Source organism: Artibeus jamaicensis, unplaced genomic scaffold (genome assembly GCF_021234435.1).
Source record: "Artibeus jamaicensis isolate MK-2021 breed Jamaican fruit bat unplaced genomic scaffold, CSHL_Jam_final contig_525, whole genome shotgun sequence".
NCBI lineage: Eukaryota > Metazoa > Chordata > Mammalia > Chiroptera > Phyllostomidae > Artibeus > Artibeus jamaicensis.
The window spans coordinates 16,385,467-16,410,501 of record NW_026521874.1 but is presented as its reverse complement, the minus strand read 5'-3'; the positions used below and the strand labels follow the sequence as shown (position 1 = coordinate 16,410,501).

Sequence of the window (25,035 nt, the reverse complement as noted above, 5' to 3'; positions counted from 1 at the left end):
CTGGTTGGGGACATACAAGAGGCAACTGATTGATATTTCTCTCCCACTCTCTCTCCCTCCCTGTCCCTTGCCTAGGGTAATAACTGGCACACATTAAGTGCTTAAATATGTTAAAGAAAACAACCACAGGCCCAAAATGAAGTCAACTGTCCTAAAAGCCCATAATTTCAAACCTAGATTTAATACAATATCAAACTGCAGTTTCAAACTCTCCTGGAAATGTAATCTCAGAATTTTATCTATTCATTTTTAGAGGGAAGGGGAGGGAAAGAGGAAGAGAGAGGGAAACATGATGTGAGAGAGAAACATGGACCAGTTGTCTCTGTACACATCCTGACCAGGGACTGAACCTGCAACCCAGGCATGTGCCCTACGGGAAATTAAACAGGTGACGCTTCACTTTGTGGGATGATCCCCAATCACCTGAGCCACACTGGTCAGGGCCAGAAACAGGAAATGTAATTTTCAGCAGTACAAAAATTTCTGGTCCAGTAACAGTAAGGTGCCTCTATGCCTCTATGGTCTCCTTCCATCTCCAAAAATCTGTGTAAAAAAAAAAAAAAACCTTTCCCATTATCCTCCCCCAAAGAAAAGGTGTCCTGGCCTAAAAACAATCCGTTCTTTTGTTACCAGCTTCCTTGACCCACCATTCTTTTCCTAAAAAGCTTCCATTTTGTACAACCCTTCAGACTGCCCTTCTAGTTGCTAGACCAGATGCTGCTCAATTCATGAATCGCCAAATAAAGCAAATTAGCTCTTCAAATTTACTCAGATAAATTTTGCTTTTAATGATTATCTACCCATGTCTCTTTCCAATTCTATGTTCCAAACAAAAGGAGAAACTAAAACTATGTGCTACATATAAACATATTCACTATTACAGATGTATTTATATCCAATAAACCAAAAAAAGGACACAATACAAGTGAGGTTATCATAATTACAAATATCATGCTTTTCTGTTTATAGCATACATGTATTTCATGGATGCTCATATAGAGAATCAAATGTTTAAGAAAATTAAATTGGCCCTGGCAGGTGTAGCTCAGTGGATTGAGTACGGGTTTGCGAACCAATAGACTGAGGTTCAATTCCCAGTCAGAGCACATGCTTGGGTTGCAAGCCAGTTCCCAGCAGGGGATGTACGAGAAGCAACCATACACTGATATTTCTCTTCCTCTCTCCTTCCCTTCCCCTCTGAAGATAAATACATAAAATCTTTAAAAAAATAAAATTAAATTGGAATCAGGCCAAGGTATATCATTAAATACAGATATATAACCTGAAAATAAAGTTAGATTTTAAAAACATGATACAAAGACACTTGTAGATCTCTATTTTTCAAATGGGAACTCCCACTAATAGCAAATCAGCAAAATTTTCTGAATTGTTATCATAATTCAGATTTTAAACAATTAATAAGATTTTGAAAAACTGAAAAGTCCTAGGTACATTTTTTTTTAATTCAAGAGATAGAAAGGAGCCAGAAACAGTTTGTAATATAAGAAAATAAGATATGTTTAAGGGCACAAGAAGTAAAAGAAAAGAAAGTTGAGGATCTGGCAATTGAGAAAAGACCAAAGTTGATTAGAATAATAATTGTCTAAATATCCATGCTAATCAACAATTGGGTTTGGCATGAGTATGCAATTTTCTAGCTTATTTACATATATGCTAGTAGGAAGAAGAGTTTTGCACCTGACTCCATGAAACTTCCTCAATGTCAAAGTATAATTCAAAGAACAAATTCAATTGAGGTACAAAACTGTGCAAATCCAGAGCAACCAAACATATTTTGATCTCACTGCTGCTTTGATAGGTATAGTTTAGATATTATTTAGATTAGATATTTTAGATATTTAGATATATTATTGGGCTTACACGGAATTCTGTTCTCCTTAAACTGTCATTTGGTATTTAGCCAGGCACTAATGGTTCCTATAAGTAAAGCCACTAAATGCAGTGAAATTTAAATGGAAAATGAATTAACAAATTGTTCTTGAAGAACAGGACCATGCCTTGGAATTGGCGCTCTCTGAGAAATTAAAGGTTTACTCCTGCCAAATACAGAAAAGGGCTACAACAGCCAAAGTAACCATTTAAACTTTACCATCCAAATGGCGTTCTCCATAAGAGCTCTCTGGAAACAGACCCCTTAAATATGTTATACATGAGATAGAAGTGGCAAAAAGTTTCTTCACCATTATCAATGACTCATGCTCATTAGTAATTTGGGATGGGAAAATTGTTTCCTGGAAAAAAAAACAAAGATGAAGAAGATTAGTATTCTTTAATATAGTCAGTCCATCATACTATTACCACAGATATGATGGAAAGATTTTTCAAGACTTCAAATCTGACACCTTTAAAGGTAATCAGAAGGAAACAGCTTTAAATACTGCATTAAATTAGATCTCCACAGGCAAGGCAGAGAAAGGCAAAGACAGTTTACCCAAGTAATTCAAAGCTATTCGATAACAGGTTTATTTCACAATGATCCACGGATTTGAGGCAAAACCGGAGTTTAAGTATAATTATATAATATCCTTCTGTCACACAATCCTCAGAACCCACTGTCTTTTACCCCATTTATTCCATACTATTCCCTCCACAGTCACCAAGCACGTCCTGTCAACTGCCTCTTGATCCTCATGCTATGTAACTTCTCCTCAGTGCTCGATCGACACTTTTGCTTACACTTTCCCTCTTCTCTCTCAGCTACCCTAACACTGTTTTCTTTTGATTTTTCACTCATCCCTCTGTATATATCTCAATCTCTTTTATTTTTTCCAGTTTTTCTGTGTTTTTAATGTTGGTCCCATTCCAGGATTCTGTCTTCAATTCTTTACACTTTTCATAAACTCTGTCTTTTTGGGTAATCTCATCTAGTCTCACCCTCATTTCTGCTCTGAGCCCCACTTCTATATTTCTATTTTCTGCACATCTGCTCCTAGACCACTTCATAGGCCCCCTCAAACTCAGTTTGTCTCTGTTATCCCTGACTGAAACCTGTTCTCAAGATCCATTCTCAGACAAATGAATTAATCATCATCACTCCAGTCATCCAGAACAGTAGTAGAATCATCTTTGGCTTCTGTCTCTCCTTCATACCCCACATCCAAACACTAAATTCTATTAATTTTATCTAAAAGAGTTCGCAAATCTGTTTTCTACTTTCCCTTTTCACTGCAACTGTCTTGGCTTAGGACTTAGTCACCTTTCCCCTTTATCAATGAAGTAGCCCATAATCTTCCTGTCAACATTTCCTTTTTTTTTAGAGAGAGAGAGAGAGAGAGAAGAGAGGGAGAGAAGGAGAGAAACATCAATGCACAAGAGATACATCAATTGGTTGCCTCTTGCACACCCAAGCCGGGGACCTGACCTGCAACCCAGTCATGTGGTCTGACCAGGAATTGAACCTGCAACCTTTCAGTTTGCAGGCCATCACTCAGTTCACTAAGCCACATCAGCCAGAGCAACAGTTCCTTTTATTCAATCTGTCCTTCATATTACCTTCATGACATTCCTGGTGTTAATATGGAATGTTAACATTCCATATTAACACCAGGAATGTACATTACTATAATGTACTTGAACACCAGTTCAAGTACGTTAGAGTGGCATTTGAGAACTATGTATCTAAATCTTATCCTTGCCTAACTCTCCCTGCTCATTTCCCTCCCTCCAGTGTGATTCAGTTGGTTGGAGCACTGGTCCCATAAACTGAAAGGCCATGGGTTCAATTCCTGGTTAGGGCACATGCCTAGGTTGTGGATTCATCCCTGGCCCTGTGTGTATGGGAGGCAAATGATCAATGTTTCTCCCACATCAATGTTTCTTTCCCTTTCTCTGTCTCTCCCCAGCCCCCCTCTGAAATTAAAATAAAAAGGTATATAATGAAATATTTACTCTTGCATGTATGATAAAAACTTTGGGGAGAAATTAGTATGGATCTTAAAAGTCAGGCTAAGGAATTTATGCTTTATTCTTCAAACAATGGAAAGTCAGCAGGTTTTATCAGGTAAGTAAAATAATTGTTTTAGGAATATTAAACTGTAGCAGAAGTAAGAAATATTGAAGCTGAAGGAGAATTTGATGTGTATTTGGTATAAGTGTGTATATAGATATGTATAAAATTTTATTTCTTTGATCTTTGTACCCATGGATCCTGAAAAAAATTAAGGTTCTTTCGGGTAACTGGGTAATAGCTAGCAAGGCTATTTACCATGCCGTAGTAATTAATTTAGAGCATGCCAAAACTTACAGGCAATACTTGAGTAATAATCATTTGTAAAATTAAGTAACCTGAAAGTATAAAGATGTTTCCTTTAAATGTAGACTCTAAAAGCTATTTATAGTAATTAAGATCAATGGTAAGAAAAGGCCTCCAGAGTTCTGTTACTTCTCTATACTCCAGGGAATTTTTTTCTCAGCTCAGCTGGTCTAGTACTTTAAGGCTATCATCATTTTTATAAATGTCTAATACATGAAAACACTATGGGTTGATAATAAAACAACACTATTATAAATTATTTTAGTAAGATGGTATGTTAGTGACGTAAGAGATGTTTGACAGTTTTGCTGTCAAGTTACACAATCTAAGGCAAGTTACTTTATTTCTCTGAGCTTCAGTTTCTTCCTTACTGCAAGGTTTAATTGAAATAATAATATAAAGCCCTTGGCACAGTGCCCAGCACATGGTAAGTGATGAATAAATGTTAGCTTCAATAGTTATCATTATTGGAAGTATTGAATAGCAAAACCACAGTCATGTATACTGGGAGAAGTATCTCATGCAGTCCAAACTACAAAGATCTGTTTATATAAAAAAATAACTGCCAAGCTGAGAGCAATTCATATACCTAGCTCAGCATTTTCCCCCAGAAAGGAAGCACACTTAGAAAACTAAATGGGATCAGGAGACTGGTGAGTATATTGAATTCGAGCCAGAAAGATGACTGCTTTCTCTCTGCCCTAATTCTCCTTCACCTTCAATATTTCCTATTTCTGCTACAGCTTAATATTCTTGAAACAATTATTTTACTCACTCTCCTTATCAAACCCACTGAGTTTCTATTGACTGCAGAATAAACACAAATTCCTTAGTCTCGCTATTAAGATCCATATTATTTTGTCCCCAAAGTTCCTATTCAATTTTATTTCCCATTTCTGTTCAACATGATGACACTCCGCTCCAGTAAGGATAGTTCTTTGTTATTCTCTCAGTCATGCCCTCCTCATTTTTTACTCTGAGCAAAGGCATTTGCTAGGTTTTCCTCATGGAATTCTCTTTTCTCTTCTCTATCCAATAATTTTCATCATTCAAGATCCTCCTTAAGTCTCATGTCCTTTATGAAGAATATACAAACTATTCCAGTCTATATAAATAAAATCTATAAATTTTTATAATTTGTATTGCTTTACTCTTTTTCATATATATGTAATGCATATACTACTTTGTATATTGACTCCTGCAAATCTTCATTTAACCAGATGATAAACTTCTGGAAGATAAAAATTCTTATTTTATTCTTTCAGAGGATAACACAGTATTATACACCTATTATGTAATATTAAGCTCTCAGTGAATACATAAACAGTTCATTCATGACTGTCATGGGACAAGATCAACTTGCCCAGATGAGCCCATCAAGGCTGCCTAGACCTGGTGTGCTCCCCCAGGGCCCCAGCATCCAAGTTTTTCACCTTGTTCTTTTCTTCAGTTCTTATAACTACATCATGTTGTGCATCGGAAGTTTCCTAATTGTTTCAGGAAGTGAATGTCTAACAAAGAACCATTCTCTTTAAAAATCTTTTTTTTGTTTCTGATTTCTTTTACCCTAGAAAAATCTAAATATATAAATATGAAGCCAGTACCCATAAGTTATTTTGTAGGAATCAATTCTAATTTTCTCAACATCCTTGGTCCATTAGGCAGTTGAAATGTAGACATACTCTGCCAGAAATTTTGTGCTAATTAACTGAAAAAAATGCTGTTTTTAAAAAATGCCAAAGATTAAAGTCATGATTCTGAACTAACTCACTAATAGTCATCGATTTTATTTTAATTCTTAATAAAAATACCTTAGATGCCTTGTGAATTCTGATGGAGTGAGAGAGCTGAGCAGTGGCCATTATAGTAATGTATCAGGATTCTTTTAAGAAGTCTAACCTGCAAAACATAAAAATCAATTAGAGACTTTGCCACCATATTCTTTGGAAAAATTTGTTTAATAAAGATTTTTTAAATATTTTATTTATTTTTAGAGAAAGGGAGGGAGAAAGAGAGGAAGGGAAACCTCAATGTGTGGTTGCCTCTATGCACCCCCAGCTGGGGACCTGACCCACAACCCAGGCACGTGCCCTGACCAAGAATTGAACCAACAACCCTTTGGTTCATAGGCTGGTACTTAATCCACTGAGATACAGCAGTCAGGGCTAGTTTAGTAAACATTTTGACCTAAACTACCAATTTTCTATAAATTTGGCATAAAGTCTCTGGATTAGTTTTTCCAACTACCCAATGAAAATGAAGTTGACTTACTTGTTACCAAATACATTTGAGGGAGAAAAATATTGTAAATCACCAAATGAGTCAAAAATATATTTTATTCCTTCTTGTTATTCTCTCAGAGTATAACAGTATTTTCTATGTAGCTGCACCACAAAAAAAATTTCTTGAGTTAACTTCACGTGTAATTGATTTTCAGAGTCAATTCAAAAGTTAAGGTTTACACTTCACACCCATTAGGATGGCTATTCAAAAAAATGGAAAATGACAAATGTTGGTGAGGATGTAGACAAATTAAAACTACTGTGGTAGGAATGAAAAATGGTGTAGCTGCTGTGGAAACAGTATGTCAATTTCTCAAAATGTTAAGCAATCACTATGTTACCCAGCAATTCCACTTTAGGTATATACCCAAAAGGATTGAAAGCAGGGATTCAAACAGTTACTCGTACACCAATGTTCATAGCTGTATTATTTACAACAGCCAAAAGGTGGAAACAACCCATATGTCCATCAGCAGTTGCATGGCTTAAAAAAACGTGGTATATGCAATAGAAAGCTATTCAGCTTTAAAAGGGAATGAAATTCTGATACATGCTATAACATGGATAAAATTATACAAGTAAATTAAGCCAGACAAAAAGGGGAAAATATTGCATGATTCCACTTATACAAGGAATGCAGAGACAGTAGAATGGAGTTTACCAAAGGATGAAGGGTAGAAGGAATGGGAAGTTTAATGGGTACAGAGTTTCTGTTCAGGATGATGAAAAATTTCTAGAAATGGATAGCGAGGATGGTTGTCTAACTCTGTGAAGGAGCTTAATGACGCTGAATTGTACACTTGAGAGTGGCTGAGGTGGTGAATTTTATGTCATATACATTTCCCACAGTAAAAAAAACATGGTTTAAAATACATCCAGTTTTCTGCCCTGGCTGGCATGGCTCACTGGATGAGTGCCAGACTACAAACCAAAGGGTCGCCAGTTTTATTCCCAGTCAGGGCACATGCCTTGGTTTTCAGGTCAGGTCCCCACTGGGCAGCACATGAGATGCAACCACACATTAAGGTTTCTCTCCCTTTTTTTTCTTTCTCCCCCCTTTTTTTCCTTTCTCCCTACCTTCCCCTCTCTAAAAATATTTTTTAATCTTAAAAAAATAAAATTAAGTACATCTAGTTTTCCATTTCATTGCTTTACTAACATAAGAAAGGAAGTAAGGAACGGAGAGAGAAAGGAAGGGAAAAAATTTCCCTTGATCTTTTCAAAGGCTTTAATTTAAATTGTGGCTTTGTTTCAAGGTTTTATACAGTTTTGACCAAAATATTTGTAAAATAACACATTTAAAGAAATTCTATTCTGGCCCTGGCTGGTGTAGCTCACTCAGTGGATTGAGCACAAGCCTGCAAACCAAAGCATTGCTGGTTTGATTCCCAGTCAGGGCACATGCCTGGGTTGCAGGCTATATCTGCAGTATGGGGTGTGCTAGAGAAAGAGGGAATTTCACTCCCTCTATTTCTCCCTCCCTCCCCCATCTCTCTAAAATAAATAAATAAATTTTCTTAAAAAGAAATTCTATTCTGGATCATCCTGGATAGCCTGTGACCTATTTTTTGTGCGTAGATTAATGCCAAGATTCTGAAAGATTTTGCAAATAAAAGAGGGCAGAGTTATTTAAGGCCACAAGGTGGTGACAGAGATAATAAACAGGTAATATCTAATTTCTCTCAAATTACTTCAGAGCAGCACTAGGGGACACTCTTTTACAATATTTTATATCAGACTGAAAACCACCTAACACTCCTTTTCTCCTTAAAGATTCCAGTGTATCTTTTGTTGACTTCACAGTATAACCTTCAGGTCTGAGTATAACCTTCAAATCTGACTCAACATATCAAGTGATTTCAAGAAATAAAATGGGGAAAAATAATTTGAGTTTAAGCTCTAGTTCTGGCCCATCAAAACATGGTAGTTACTAGTCTTAGGATAATAAATAACAGGAATAATGATTTTTAAATAGCTTTTTATATTGGTGTTTATAAAACATTTCTCTTTGATCATAAATAAGACATTCTGATGGCATTTCTAGAGAATGAAGTGCTGAGAATAGCACCAATTAGGACATAATGCATTACTACATCCTTATTTTTGGAATATATGAATAACCTGGATTAAATTAATACTATCACTTAAAATTCTGAGACATCCAGGGTATTTGTTTTTGTTGTTGTTATTCTATTACAAATGTCCAAATTTTTCCCCCTTTGCTCTCCTCTGCCCAGCCCACCCCCTGCTCCCATAGTCAATCCCCCTACCGTTGTCCATGTCTATGGGTTATTCATATACGTTCTTTGACTAGTCCTTTCCCCTTCTTTCCACCATTAACCCCTACATACCCCCTCAGCCTGTTCCATGTTTCTATGTCTCCAATTCTATTTTGATCATTAATTTATTTTGTTCATTAAAGGGCATTTTGCTTTTGAGAAAGATTTTAAAGCTAGTCACTATTAACATTTGGTAAATACCTGAGGAGTTAACATTTATAAAGTAAGTAAATTTAAATTTTATACACACATATGTGTATACATAGAGAAAATAACCAGGAGTATAATTCAGTAGAAAGAGGCTTTGGAGTTCAAATTCTACTACCTAGAATTTGCTCAACTACCTAGTAGCTCTGTGACTTGATCAAATTATACAACCTCTCTGGGCCTCAGTTTCATTTTTGTAAAATGAAGACAATAAATCTAACTTTTCAGGGCCCTTATACTGTTTATACAGGCAAGTGTTTAATCTTGAGAGGTAACACAGCACAGCGGTTAAGCACGTGGATTCTTTGGGAGCCAAATTACCTAGGATCAAATCTCAGTCTACAATTCCCTTGCATCTTGGGCAAGTTGTGTGTCTTTGCTTCCCCATCTGTAAAATAAGGATAGTAATAGTACCTACTTCACATGGTTGTTGTGAGGACTACATGAGTCATTATTTGCAAGACACTTGGAATACTGTCTGATATACATCTCATTATATGTCATAAAGCATTTTAATTTTTAAAAATGTCATGCGTGTTTTCTTTTTTGTTGTTTTTATTTATTTTTTTTTACAGAGAGGAGAATGGAAGGAGAGAGGGAGAGAATCATCAATGTGTGGTTGCCCCCCACATTCCCCCAAATGGGGACCCAGCCTGCAACCCAGGCATGTGCCCTGACTGAATATCAAACCAGTGACCCTTTGGTTCACAGGCCCACACTGAATCCACTGAGCTACACCAGCCAGGGCAAGCATTTTAATTTTTTAAATCTTATAATTTGTTAGTACTATTAGTACTCTAACTCCTTGTTTTTTTTCCAGCCTCCCAGTTGTTCTTTTTCATTTTCCTCTTCAGACTTTTTTCCCTGATTATTTTTAGCTTTTGGAGTACTTCAGGGTTTTGTCCTAGGAGCTCTTTTCTTTCTTTTTTCTTTTTAACTCCTAAATACACTTCCTGGCTCTATAAATATATTCCCATTGTCTCAATTACTATTTCTCTTCTAATGATTCATATATGTATGTGTGTATATACATCCCCTGCCCAGGTCTCTCTGGGGAGTTGCAGGTGGAGACCTATGAGACAGTTCCACTTTTGATGTTCCCAACACATTCAATGTGAATTCTCTTCCCCCAAACCTATTTCTGTTCCCTAGCTTAGTGAATGACACTATCATATACCTAATTGCTCAGGCCTAAAAACTATGATTCAACCCTGTCCCCCTCCACCACCACTACTCCTATATCTAATCATCTTAATATTTTCAAATGTCCACTCCTTACTTTACCCACGCTTTCATCTCTGCTTTGGATCAAATCAACCTAATCTTTTGCTTGGATTGCTACAACCACCAGTCTGCTTGTTATCGGTCTTACCCTTCTCCAATATGTTCTTTGTATTGCAGCGAGAGTTTTCTTTTTAAATTACAAACTTGATTATATAACTTCCTAGACTGAAATACTTCAGTGGCTCCCCACTGCCCGCAGGATAAAATCCAAATTCCTTTCACAGCTCCAAGATTTGGCTCATGCCTCCTTAGCTGTGCCTCTAACCATTTTCCCTTACTCTTTTATGCATCAGCTATTATTATCTACTTTAATTACCCTAAAGGACTACATTCTCTCCAGCTTTCAAGCTTTTGTAATATTCATTCTGTCTGAAACATCCTTCTCCATTTCCAATTCCTACTCATCTCCTAGGCATGGCTTAGAATAAATTTATCAAGAATTATTCCTTGATTCGCCATTACTCCCAGATCTTGGTTATATGCCCATTGTGATATATAGAGTTTTATGGCTGCATTTATGCATCCACTCCACCCTACCATGGGCTAACATGAGGGCAAAGTTGTGTCTGTCTAGCTCATTCTTTATTTTTTTAAGTTCCTTTCTAAACTTCCAAAATAAAAATAAAAATTCAGTGGGTTTTATTCACAATGTTTTGCAACTATCACTACTATCTAATTCCAGAAGACTTATGCCTGTTAGCAATCACTTCCCATTCTCTCCTCCCACTGACTCCTTGCAAACACTAATCTACTTTTTCATCTCTATGAATTTGCCTATGCTGGGCATTTTATGTAGATGGAATCATATAATGTGACCTTTTGTGTCTAGTTTAGCTCATACTTAAATCTTCAGCACCATCAGCACTGAAACAAATTACATAAATGCTCAGTAAATATCTGCTGAGTCAACAGAGAAGCACTACAATAATGAGGAACAATTAGGTATCTAGAAAAGAATTATGGAATTTTAGAGGCAGAAAGAACTTTAAATGCCTGATTTTCTAGATAAAGAAATCAAAGTTCAGAAAAGTCAACTGAATTATCCAGGGTCAATCAACCACTCAGTGACAGAACTAAGAAAAAAACTCAAGAAAATTTGACTCACAATTTAGGGGGTTTTCTACAATTGACTCTCCAAAATGAAATTTGCCTTTGTTTTCATTCTATCTAAAATGACCTTTACTAGTTGTTGAGCTTGCTTACTGATATCTAAACGTGGTAGTAGTGTCTCTTTCTGGTGTTCTAGAATAAGCTCACTTCAGGAAGGCAAAAAAGATCTAAATAATATTTTTAAATAGGCTCTTTTCAACCACTAACTATTTTATTCCTACTGTTGTTTTCTCTTTGAGTAGATATTTTGTAGAGGTTTCTTATCCAACTACAAACTGCTTAATTTTGAAAGCTCACAAGCTGACAGCCTCAGGAGGTATGACTCTATAGATCATGCACTCTTAGAAAATAACTGACTTCTAGCCAAGATGGAGGTGTAGGTAGACACACTGTGCCTCCTTGCACAACCAAATTAAGGACAACAAAAATTTAGAACAAAAAAACAGGAACTGACAGAAAATTGAACTGCATGGAAGTCTGACAACCATTCATCCAGACTGGTAAGAGGGATACAGAGGGGTCGTGGCAGAGAAAAAGCGGTGGCTGGCGGACCCAGGAGCTCAGGCGGCGGCTGGCAAACCCCCAGTGTGGGGTGGCAATGAGCAGACCAAGTGAGGCACACAAGGCAGCTGGCTGACCACAGTCACACATTTGCACACAGATAAACCAGACAAAAACGGGCAGCAAGATAGACCGCACAACCCAGGGCCCCAGCGCCAGGAAATAAAGCCTAAAAGCACTGATTGAAAACACTTGTTGGGGTTGAGCTGCCAGGAGACTCCCTGCCTCACAGGAGAATTCATTGAAGAGATCTGTGGGGGTCCCTAGAGCCCACCCATCCAGAAACCAGCACCAGAAGGGCCCAATTTGCTTGTGGGAAGTGGCAGAGGGGACTGAAATCCAAGAGAGAGCAGAGCACATTGCACCATTGTTCCCTCTCTGACCTTGCCCCCACATAAGTGTCACAACCCAGTGACTGGGTCGCCCTGCCCTGGTGAACATCTAAGGCTCCGCCCCTCACTACGTAACAGGCTCCACCAGACCCCCCCCCAAAAAAAAAGAGGCTGAAACAGAAGAACAGGTCAAAGCCCCAGAGCCAATACATCTAAGCAACCAAGAGATAGCCAACCTATCAGATACACAGTTCAAAGCACTGGTGATCAGGATGCTTACAGAACTGGTTGACTCTGGTCACAAATTAGATGAAAAAATGAAGGCTATGCTAAGTGAAATGAAGGAAAATGCACAGGGAACCTATAGTAATGGAAAGAAAACTGGGACTAAAATCAATGGAGTGGACTGGGAGGAAGAAAGAAACAACCAAACAGGAAAGAATGAAGAAACAAGAATTCAAAAAAATGAGGAGAGGCTCAGGAACCTCTAGGACATCTTTAAATGTTCAGACATCTGAATTATAGGGGTACCAGAAGGGGAAGAGGAAGAGCAACAAGTGGAAAAGTTATTTGGACAAATAATAGAGAAGAACTTCCCCAACCTGGCAAAGGAAATAGACTTTCAGGAAGTCCAGGAAGCTCAAAGAGTCCCAAAGAAGTTGGACCCAAGGAGGAACACACCAAGGCACATCATCATTACATTAGCCAAGATTAAAAAGGAGAGAATTCTAGAAGCAGCAAGAGATAAGGGGACAGTCACCTACAAAGCAGTGCCCATAAGACTGTCAGCTGATTTCTCAAAAGAGACCTTACAGGCAAGAAGGGGCTGGAAAGAAGGATTCCAAGTCATGAAATCCAAAGACCTACATCCAAGATTGCTCTATCCAGCAAAGCTTTCATTTAGAATGGAAGGACAGATAAAGTGCTTCTCAGATAAGGACAAGTTTATGGAGTTAATCATCGCCGAGCCCTTATTATATGAAATGTTAAAGGGGCTTATCTAAGAAAAAGAAGATAAAAAATGAACAGTGAAAGGATGGCAAACTCACAATTATTAACAACCACACCTAAAATAAAAGCAAACAACTAGAACAGGAACAGAAACACAGAAATGGAGATCACATGGAGGGTTAGCAAAACGGGAGTAGGAGGAGGAGAGAAGGGGAAAAGGTACAGAGAATAAGTAGCATAGATGGTAGGTAGAAAATAAACAGGGGGAGGGCAAGAATAGTATGGGAAATGTAGAAGCTAAAGAACTTAGGATACATGGACATGAATTAAAGGGGGGAAGGTGGGTGGGAGGTGGTGTGCAAGGTGGAGGGGAATGAAGGGGAGGAAATGGGACAACTGTAATAATGTAATCAATAAAGTATACTTAAAAATAACTGATTTTTTAACACCTGTTCTGACTCATCTAAAAATCTAGGAAAGATTTCAAAACTAAGGATTTAAAGATCAAAATGTCTAACTTTCCAATGTCTTTTAATAAATGTATATTTGCTTGCTTACTAGATCCACAAAGGTGAAACTTCACAGGGCATCAACAGCATTCACTATTATTCTTGATATCCAAATGTGACAAGGATTATGGTCTTCTGAGAAAGAGGCAAGATTTCTATGGTTTCTCAAATACAGACTCACTCTGGGCATACTTTTTGACCTATATCTCAACTGCCCTATTTTAAATGGTGGCACACTTACCTACTATTTTACCCTTTTATTTGTGAATCCAAGATTCAGATAAAGATAAACCAGCTGTTGTTAAGTTTACCAAGGCCTAAGCCACTTTTTTTTTTGGAGGGAGGTATTCTGAGTGGTGCAAAAAACAAACTTTTATTGTTTGCCCAATGACACTAATAGCTGATTTCCTAATGCTTTCCACCCATCTTTCCCAATCTTCCACAACCATTTTTTTAAACAAGAAAATACCCTTGCTATTGAGTGAACAATATCCAATAGCTGGATTCTAAAATGCAAGTAGGTGACCTTTCTTTTCCTTACATGTGCCTGATATGAAGTATGGCCTTATTTAAAGGACATGCATATCAATCAATATAAACAGGCTTCACAACACAGAGCTGGAAGGAACAGGAAACATACTGTAAAACTAATCCAATCCCTTGTTAAGAAAAGGGTAAATAATTCAGTGGAGGAAGGATGGTCTTTATACAAATGGTGCTGGCACAATAGGACATCCATGGGGGGAGGGGGGAAGAACCTCAACCTAAATTTCACACCATATACGAATATTAATTCAAAATGAATCATGAATTTAAATTTAAAATATCAAACTATCAAGAAGAGGAAAGTGAAGTCCAGCGATGGGCCTCGGTTTGCCAGAGGCCACCAGTGACTCAGAGGTTTCACAGAGTTTGTTTCCATAAATTATTACTCACCATTTTAATAAATCCCATTTGGCCCTCACATTTCCCTACTCATGTTCACTCCGAGTAAATGGTTTCCACTATATTAACTAGGTATTTGTTCATGCTCTTTGGGTTTTTTAATATCTTCATGCCACTTTAATTATTCATTCATTCGGCATTTAGCAGGCGACTACTATGTGCGAGGCTTCCCCGAGGATTACGAAGATGAAAAACTGATCACCTCTCAGGAGATTTTACGGTCCAACGGGGCAGAAATTGGATTATCACCCTAATCAGATGAAGCACTCCTTTAGGAGCAGGAACTAGTCTCTTCCCCTGGCCTCCCGCCCCCATTCTCGCCGGCCAAGTACACGGTGTACCGCACGCCCCGTCCGCCGCTCCGGACACTCCAACGCCCTCCGGTGATTGGCTAATCTCGAGTTTCGGGACACCCTCTCCCCCGCACTGTTTGCGGACCTGACGTCCACAGAGATTAAGTGGCCAGTCCTGGATCGAGTGAAAGAAGAGCTCGGGTCCTGATGGCTGCTCAGCCCACCCCTCGGCCCGCGCCAGGCACTGATCATGGCGGAACACCTCCGCGGCTGGAGAAAAACCCGACCTGGCCGCACGAAGCCCCGAAATTCCACAGCGGACTCGGCGCCCCGCGCGGCCGGTCCGGGCACCTGCCCGGCGGCTGCTGACCGCCGCTGCAGCCTCTCCAAGACCGACTCCTCCTCTCCCGCCAAACTCTGAATTTAAAAGCGACTTAGATGGCGGGAATGCGCGTGTTCCGGGCAGAATTTTCTCCGCCGTTCCTTTCCCTGGCCTGTGCGGAAAGTTTCCTCCTCACACGGCGACGAGTAAAGGTTAACCTACAGGCTGCGCCCCCTTCTTTCCCTTCAGCCCCCGCCTTCCCGAAGCTTCTCCTCACAGTAAGGGGGGCCTCAGAGATATACTTTCAACTCAAACTTAACCTCTCAAGTAAAAAAGAAAAGAAAAAATGTTAACCTAAGACTAGAGAACGGACTGTCCTCAAGCGCCCTTTGCCTCCGCAGACCGCGTCCGGTCAGCCCTCGCCTCAGCTGGTGAACTTCTCCCTCAGAGCCGCATTCAACCGCCTTTTCCGGCTCAAACCCGCCTCTCGGGCTCATGAATAATCAACGAGATCTTCTTGGGTGGGGCGAGGTGCTCATGAATAATTCATGAGCCCCCAAAGCTTTCTCAGGTGTCCATCCACTCTCCGCTTCATGAATATGCAAAGAAGGGGCGAGCTGCGGCAGCTTATAGGACCCTGGCGCGCCCGGCCCCCTCCACGCCCGACCCGGCCCCCGTTCCCGGTCCTCTCGCCCTCTCTCCTCCCACGCCGCGTCTCTGCTGAGGCAGAGAAGGTCGGTTTCCCGACCTTCCAAAGGTTCGCCTCGCGCTCCCGGGGCTACAGAAGGACCCGACGTCGCCTTCAACTTCGGCAACAAGTACGTCGAGGACAACCTGCCGCGGGGCTTCTGGAGGAGGCGCCTCCTGGTCGAGGTGAGGCGGCGGCGGGGAGGCCCCCGCGGGCCCGGAGGGGTCCCGGGTTAATGCGGGCCAAGGCCCGGGGGTCGCGGGTCCCCGAGAGCTCTGCGGCCCGCGCGGGGCGGCGTCCGGGAGAGGAGGCGAGAGCCTGGGGGGCCCAGGGTCACGCGGAAGGGGCATTTAGACACCCGGACGAACGAGGTTTCAGTCCCTGAGCGCATCTCCCCTTCTTCTCTATGCATGGACCCAACATCGCATTGTTGTTAACATTAATTCGTAATCATGCAACTGAAGCATGAATATGCTTTCCCTACACGGACCCCAGGCCCGGTTCCTCCCGCAGAGGTAACCCCAGTGAACGGCTGGGTGTGACTCCTCAGGGCCGTTCTCATGTGTTCAGGTACATGTGCACCTACCGTCCCCGTGGAGCTTTTCTAAGGCCCTCGAACTTCTGCCAGGGAGTTTTAAGGGAGTGGATGAAGCAGTGGGCTACTTGAAATCTGTTTTTAACTTTGTTTCCGCAAGTAAAGGAACAGAAGATTCAAGTTGGTAAAACCATTAGTTTATAGCATAATGACTGAAACCCAAATTTGGGCTGTAATATTCCTTTAGTGCAGGGTTTCTCAACCTCAACAGCAGTGCACTGCCACCCCACCCGCTTCCCAAATCGTGGCAACTCAGAATGTCTCCAGACATTGACAAAGGTCCCCTGGTGGTGGTGGTGGTGGTGGTGGTGGTGGTGGTGGTGGTGGTGGTGGTGGTGGTGGTGGTGGTGTGTGTGTGTGTGTTGGGGGGGGGAGGCAAAATCGCCCTTAGTTAAGAACTACTGCTTTAATATTATACTGTCTAGAACTAACTGTTCTTTAAGCTCCACACACACAAATGGTCTCTGCTCTAGCCCTTTCCAGCCTCAGTATTTACCTGCATCTCTCCAGGTGAATCACTAGCCCTCTTTGCTGGCTGTATTCATACTCATCTGTCTTCAACTCTTAGCTCAGTCAACTACCACCATCTCCAAAGAGCTTTCCCCCTCTGCCCTGTGCTACTGGCAGTCCAGCCAGACATACCTTCCCCCAAATACAGTTATTTTGTCTCATTGTTACTACTTCCTTCATAGAACTTCTTGTAGTCTGGGTTTTTATTTACGTATTTATTTACTAGCCTGCTTTTCCTCTCTCCACCTCCTAGAATGTAAGTAAACTTCCTTAGAGGTCTGGTCTATCAGGGTTACCCCAGGATCCCCAGTGCCCAGTACAGTGCCAGGTACACAGTGATCATTCAATAAATATTGCCAAACTGAAACAATTAATTAACCTCTCTTCCTCCTAGGAGCTATGGGGTTTCTCCTACTCCTTTCTATCCTCCTTCCCTATTGGTTTCCTTGTAACCCTGGTTTAGAACTAGAATGGATAATGAGCATCTGTTTTAGGAGCTATGGATAAAGCCTTCACTTTTCCCACTGACTTAACTCCTCGATGACACCGTCCTTTGTTATGTTCATTGAAGGTATCCAAATAGATATGTAAATGAACCAATTCATAACTTAAGGTATAATATTAGACAATAAAAAATTGATAAGTCACAGTAGGCTCTAGAAATCATCAAAGTCTAGTCTTTTACTTACAGTTTAGAGTTTAAGCAATTTGCTTAAAGTCCTTAAGCTTAAGAGAACAACTCACAAGTACAACCTATGGTTTCACACCTCTTATTTCAAGGCTCTTTCATATCTCTGGCCAGTCTAGTTTCTGATTACTTTTCTGTGATCCTGGTTTATAACTAAAACACAAAAATCCCCAAATCCTGTCACCTAAAAGCTTTTGAGCTTGTACATCTTTTGATTATGGACCTAAGAATAATGGCCTAATGAACTCAAAAGTGCTGTATGATATTCAGACAACTTCCCAGCTTCTTTTGTATCTTTCGGTGATAAGAGATTGGAAACTGTCTCTGTCAAAGCCAAGTATTTTGTTTGTTTTGGAAAGGAAAAATGTACATTGTGGTAGAAATTGATCACTGCTTAGAAATTTCCAAGTAACCAGTTGTTAAAGTTTTGCCAAACCCTGTAAAATGTGAAACAGATGAAAATAGAGGAGTAAGATATCTTATTTGACATGACTTTCATTGCCTAGAGTTGACTATTCTCTCTTTAGACACATTTCGCTTTTTGTACCTGAAATAATTGTCACTTCTCATTAATCGGTCTCTAGTTAGACCCTTGTTTTTTGAGAACTAAAGACCTTTTTTTTCTTCTCAGTTAAAAGAAATTCAAGGTGTTCTTTTCCTCTTCTTGATCATTTTATGTAGGCAATACCTAGTTAGTAGAGTCTTGTGGAGTCATGCTGTCAGATTTCAGAATCTTGGAGTTGCTTCTCAGGCATCTGACAGCACACTATGTCACAGGAAGTAGAGATACCGTTTGTTTAACTGAAACTCTCTCCATCAGGTTCAGTTTAACCTTGAAAATCTTCTTCAAAATATGGTTTACTTGAGAGTTATAAAAATAGACATATTAAATATAAAATATATTCCCAGGAGGACATTTCTAGATGCATCTCCTTCTTCAATGTATATACAATGATACCAAACACAGAAAAAAGACATTAGAGTGGAAGGAGCATCTAAGTAAAAAGTGTGGTTTCTGCCCTACTGGTGTGGCTCAGTGTGTTGAGTGCTGGACTATGAACCAAAGAGTCACTGGTTCAATTCCCAGTCAGAGCACATGCCTGGGTGTGGGCTGAGAAGCAACCCATTGATGTTTCTCTCACACATTGATGTTTCTCTGCCTTTCTCCCTCTCTCTCTAAAAATAAATAAATAAAATCTTTTTTCAAAAAGTGTGGTTTCTTTATTCTGTTTGCATTCAACTTTTTTTTTATCCTCATCAGAGGATGTGCTTATTGATTTTAATATTGCTTTTTATTAGAGATAGGGGAAGGAAGGAAGAGAGAGAGGGAAAGAAACACTGATGTGAAAGAGAAACATTGATCAGTTGTCTCTCATTTGCACCCCAACCAGGGACTGAACCCACAACCCAGGCATGTGCCCTGACCTTGAATCAAACCCATCATCTTTTGGTTTATGGGATGACACTCCAACCAAGTGAGCCATACCAGCCAGGGCTGCATCCAACTTCTACTAGAACTCTTAAAATCATCATAACTTCCAGTCATCATAAAGCTGACACCACCATATATATGCATTCATCAAACATTTATTTTGCACCTACCATTATAAAGCATTCTGCTTGGCAGTGAGGACCAGAAAGATAATGAGTTTGTCCGGAGCTGTGGAAGTTTACCGTTTAATAAGAGAGGGAAACATTGTAAACACATTACTCACATCGAAAATAGTTTGCAAATATTAATGGAGGCATAAATTACATAATGGAGTGTAGAGAAGAAAGCTATGCCTTCTGAATAGTCAAGACAGCTCACAAAGGAGTTGGCATTTTAGGAGGACAGCATGCGCATATAATTTCCTTTGCTCGTTCTTTGGCAATGGTTAGACTACTTCAAACCAATAAAAGGAGACCTATACCCACCACTTTAGAACTAAGAAAGAAAAGGATGTGTAAGACCCTTTCTTTCCCCTCCTGGAAGCATCATGCTTCTTTTTTTTTTTTTGGAGTAATTAAGGTTATTTTTTATTTTTTTATTGATTATGCCATTACATTTGTTCTATTCCCCCCCTCTATTCTCCTCCACCCTGCACACCCCTCCCCCACCATCCCCCCTTTAGTTCATGAATACGTGTCTCAAGTTCTTTAGAACTTCCCTTACTATTCTTACCCTCCCCCTATCTATTTTCTGTCTACTGTCTATGCTACTTATTTTTTGTACCTTCTCCCCCCTTCTCCATCTCCCACTCCCCTGTTGCTAATCCTCCACGTGATCTTCATTTCTATGGTTCACTCCTGATCTAGCTGTCCTCTTAATTTGCTTTTGTTTTAGGTGTGGTTGTTGATAACTGTGAGTTTGCTGTCCTTTCACTGTTCATCTTTTTTATCTTCTTTTCCTTAGGTAAGTCCCTTTAATATTTCATATAATAAGGGCTTGGTGATGATGAACTCCTTGAATTTGGTCTTATCTGAGAAGCACTTTATCTGTCCTTCCATTCTAAATGGACACTTTGCTGGATAGAGCAATCTTGGTTGTAGGTCTTTGGTTTTCATGACTTGGAATACCTCTTTCCAGCCCCTTCTTGCCTGTAAGGTCTCTTTTGAGAAATTCGCTGACAGTCTGATGGGAACTCCTTTGTAGGTGACTGTCCCCTTATCTCTTGCTGCTTCTAGGATTCTCTCCTTCATTTGAATCTTAGCTAATGTAACGATGATGTGCCTTGGTGTGTTCCTTCTTGGGTCCAACTTCTTTGGAATTCTCTGAGCTTCCTGGATTTCCTGGAAGTCTATTTCCTTTGCCAGAACGGGGAAGTTCTCTTTTATTATTTGTTCAAATAAGGTTTCCACTCGTGACTGTTCCTCTTCCCCTTCTGGTACCCCTGTAATTCGAATGTTGGAACGTTTAAAGATGTCCTGGAGGTTCCTAAGCCTCTCCTCATTTTTTTGAATTCTTGTTTCTTCATTCTTTTCTGTTTGGTCATTTCCTTCTTCCTTCTGGTCTACTCCCTTGATTTGAGTCCCAGTTTCCTTTCCATCACTATTGGTTTCCTGTGCATTACCGTTCATTTCAATTAGTTTAGCCTTCATATGTTCCTCTAATTTGTGACTAAAATCAACCAGTTCTGTGAGCAGCCTATCCCAGTGTTTTGAACTGTGCATCTGAAAGTTTGGCTATTTCTTCATCACTTAGATTTATTGGCTCTGGGGCTCTGAGTTGTTCTTGAGCCATATTTTGATCTGTTTGTGCCTGTTACATATGAGGAGTGGAGCCTTAGTTGTTTACCAGGGCGGGGCCACCCAGGGTGCTGGTTTGTGATGCTGTATGTGGGGGCGGGGTCAGAGAGGGAGCAATGGTGGTCCTCTTCGCTCTCCCAGTTCCTCCCACCGCTTTTCCCCGCCTGTTTATCTGAGTGGAAATGTGCAAGCCCGCCACCCTGCGCCACGCAGTCTCAATGCTCGCCTCTTCACTGGTTTATCTGCACGCAAATGCTCAACCAACTGCAGACAGCCAGCCACACCTCTTCCCTGTGTCCCCCTGTAGCTAGCCCACACCTGGTATCCACGCCTTTGGCTGCTTGTGCACCACCCTGGTTTGGGATCTTTTTGGCCAACCTGCTCCGCTGCTGGCTTCGCCCCTCTTACCAGTTTAGCTGAGCATTTTGTTGTTTTCGGACTCTGTATTGTCGATTTTTTGTGTGGTTTGATTGTGTTTATTGTTGTTAAAACTTAAGATTTTAGTTTTAGATTTTAGATTTTAGTTTTTAGATTTGGTTGTGTGAGGACACAAGGTGTTTCCACCTACGCCTCCATCTTGGCGGAAGTCCTCAGCATCATGCTTCTGAAAGGTAAATGTTGCTTTTGCAATCCCAAGTGCCTCAGTCATGGTTAAAAGGAGAGCTAAAAAGAGAGTCTCCTTTCATCTTTGTCTTCCTCACTAAATTTAAGTCAAATGTGGCTTTCTCATGCCAGCTGTATTATTTCAAGCCTTCTCATTTCTGTGTTAGAATGTTATTTTATCCTGGTCTCCACTGAGACATGAAGTAGCCATGTGATTTTTGTAGGGAGGTAGGGGTGGGAGCGGTTGTTCCTTGATGTTTACGAATGTGTTTATGAATGTGATTCTGGAGTCCTAAAATTTTAAGTATTACTGAGAAGGAAAGAGAGACAAAGTGATTTAGATAACTGAAGTTTTGAATCAAGCCTCTTTGTGTAAAGTGTTATACTGCCTAACTTATTAAGGATATTTTTTTAAAGAGAAAGGCAAAGATAAAGTATTGCCAACTTGGCTTTAGCTCCTGAACTTGATCCATTCTCTGGCAGCCAAAGAGAAGTCAATCAATATGATATGAGCCCTGACTGTAAGGTATAAATATGAGATCCTACTGCTTCTGCCTACTCACTGTCAGCCTACAAAATATAATTCCATGTGTAGGTGGCAATTTATTAAGGCCCTCATGCCTACTCAAGAGTTGCATATCAATTTCTGTGTCCTTCAAATTGATCCTTTCTGACTGGCTGAAGAATCTCCAAACAGGTTGTATGTTTCTGGGGAAAGCCTAGGGTTTAATGAATTGGAACAGGAAATGACAGGGGATGTAAGTGACAGGCTGCTGCCTGCAGAAGTGCCCCAACTAAGAAATGCTGTCAAGGATGTTATTGAATTCTCAAACATTATAGCAATGTTCTATTTGTCTATTTGGTTCTGTTTTTTGCTGACTAGAAAGTTAAAAAAAAAGAAAGTTTTGATGACATGTAAGTGATGTTATTTCTCTTAATGTTTATCATTTAATAGAAAAGGTTGAAGTGAAATGGATTTTAAACTGACTTTTGACAATTGCTACTTGACAATTGCACAGAAATCTGAGATGAAGTGATGTTCAAAATTTACCACACAACTGACAGCCCATATTTTGAGGCCCTTCACTTTATATACATTTTGATGGTTAGAAAATGACAGTTACCAAAAAATGGTTTAAAATTCCTATGAGGCTATAGTTCAGCCTCAGCCACAAGAGGGGCTTTTTTCTTCCTTTGCTTTTATTAACCTTATGATAAATTACATGTGTAAGTACTAATGACCTCTGATAACAAGTTTTCTAATTTAAGATTTGGAGTACTTGTGATCTTCACGTGGTGTGAATACAATAATATGAAACATCTAAGACAGGCTTTTCTAACATTTTTTCTCATTAAACAAACAAACAAAAATTAAAGTCTTCCTACCCAGAGAAAAGTTAAAAAAAAAAACTAGAAAGTGTATACAATATCACAGAAAAATTACCTGGATAGCTTTAAGAATGGAAGGGAGAAAGAATTGCAAGATGGCATCATTGGAAGTTTACTATAACTTACACCTAAGAAAACTATCCCAGAAAGCCAGATTTATGTGAAAACCATATTCCCAAATGTGCCAGGGGCTATCTTAACCCCAGTCACAGCGCGCAGAACAGAAAGATGAATTATAGCAAGATGCATTGTGAGAATTCAAAGTATGACTTTATCAAGAACCGGTGGACACTCCCATCCCCTTTATTGGTTGGGAAGTGCCTAGACATAGGACATGTTTAATAAACACATGTTGAGTGAATGCACATGTGTTGTTGGAAGAATCCAAATAATATCCATGCAATTAATTGGGATGTATTTACATTATGCATGATGGTGTTGATCTTTTAAAAGATACAGTCCAATTTCCTATTTCTGTTGATTGTATTACTTTTCCATTTATCCTAATTTGAAATCATTAATTTTGTGTGTGTGAATCTTTTTATTCAAGGATAGTGTGCACACAGAAAACCATCCTCTTTTTTTAAACTTTTTGCTTGTTTAGTGACCTTCCTAAGCAAATTCTATAAAATCTGTATTTTTTATTATGTGAGGCTATAGAAGTCTCTGCCTGAAAATCATTTTCTCTTATTCTTCCTTTTCCCTCTATCCCTCTTGCAATTTTTTTGTTGAGATTTATTAGTTTTACTTACATAATTTTTCTTTTTTCTTTTTTTTAGATTTTATTTATTTATCTTTAGAGGGGAAGGGAAGGAGAGAAGGAGAGAAATATCAATGTATGGTTGCCTCTCATGCATTCCCTTCTGGGAAGTGGCCTGCAACCCAGGAATGTGCCCTGACTGGGAATTGAACCGCAAAAAATCCTTTGGTTCACAGAGCTGTGCTCAATCCACTTAGCTACACCAGCCAGGGCTACTTATATAACTTTTCTTGCATTATTTCCTTTCTTTCTCATGTCATCACTCTATCTCAGGTCCCAGTTACTTCTTACCTTGATTAGTATAGAAACATCCAAACTGAGCAACTCATTCCCAGCTCTCCCCTTTCTGATTTAAACTATACTGGTTTTATTTCTTTTTTTTTAAATTAATTTATTTTTTTTATTGATTATGCCATTACATTTGCTCTATTCCCCCCTCCCTTCCCCTCTACCCTGTGTACCCCTCCCCCACCATTTCCCCCTTTAGTTCATGAACATGTGTCTCAAATTCTTTAGATTCTGTATTTCCCCTACTATTCTTACCCTCCCCACTATGTATTTTCTATCTACTGTCTATGCTACTTATTTTCTGTACCTTCTCCCCCCTTCCCCCTCCTCCCACTCCCCTGTTGCTAACCCTCCCTGAGATCTTCATTTCTATGGTTCTGCTCCTGATCTAGCTATCCTCTTAGTTTGCTTTTGTTTTAGGTGTGGTTCTTAATAACTGTGAGTTTGCTGTCCTTTCACTGTTCATCTTTTTTATCTTCTTTTTCTTAGGTAAGTCCCTTTAACATTTCATATAATAAGGGCTTGGTGATGATGAACTCCTTGAATTTGATCTTATCTGAGAAGCACTTTATCTGTCCTTCCATTCTAAATGAAAGTTTTGCTGGGTAGAGCAATCTTGGTTGTAGATCTTTGGTTTTCATGACTTGGAATACCTCTTTCCAGCCCCTTCTTGCCTGTAAGGTCTCTTTTGAGAAATCAGCTGACAGTCTGATGGGAACTCCTTTGTAGGTGACTGTCCCCTTAGCTCTTGCTGCTTCTAGGATTCTCTCCTTCATTTTAATCTTGGCTAATGTAATTATGATGTGCCTTGGTGTGTTCCTTCTTGAGTCCAACTTCTTTGGGACTCTGAGCTTCCTGGATTTCTCGGAAGTCTATTTCCTTTGCCATCTTGGGGAAATTCTCCTTTATTATTTGTTCAAATAATTTTTCAACTGGTG

At 39.7% G+C, this 25,035-nt stretch overlaps 2 protein-coding genes across 7 annotated transcripts in view; one reads left to right on the top strand and one right to left on the bottom strand.

The window, feature by feature from the left end:
• HORMAD2 (HORMA domain containing 2) overlaps window positions 1-15,779 on the bottom strand; it is a 33,290-nt gene extending 17,511 nt beyond the window's left edge. For both annotated transcript variants that reach the window (XM_037153334.2, XM_037153335.2), the window contains exons 1-3: window positions 15,703-15,779; window positions 6,085-6,172; window positions 2,111-2,252 (exon numbers count right to left, since the gene is read on the bottom strand). In XM_037153334.2, the coding sequence (XP_037009229.2) occupies window positions 2,111-2,252; window positions 6,085-6,135 (193 nt within the window). In that variant the 5' untranslated portion in view covers window positions 6,136-6,172; window positions 15,703-15,779. The remainder of the gene's footprint in view (window positions 1-2,110; window positions 2,253-6,084; window positions 6,173-15,702) is intronic.
• The window catches only part of LOC119055172 (uncharacterized), a 116,893-nt gene continuing 107,049 nt past the window's right edge, over window positions 15,192-25,035 (top strand). For all 5 annotated transcript variants that reach the window (XR_008392401.1, XM_053669658.1, XM_037153337.2 and 2 more), the window contains exon 1: window positions 15,192-16,221. Coding sequence is in view for 4 of the 5 variants with exons in the window: in XM_053669658.1 (XP_053525633.1) it covers window positions 15,897-16,221 (325 nt within the window). In the remaining variant the exon portion in view is untranslated. The remainder of the gene's footprint in view (window positions 16,222-25,035) is intronic.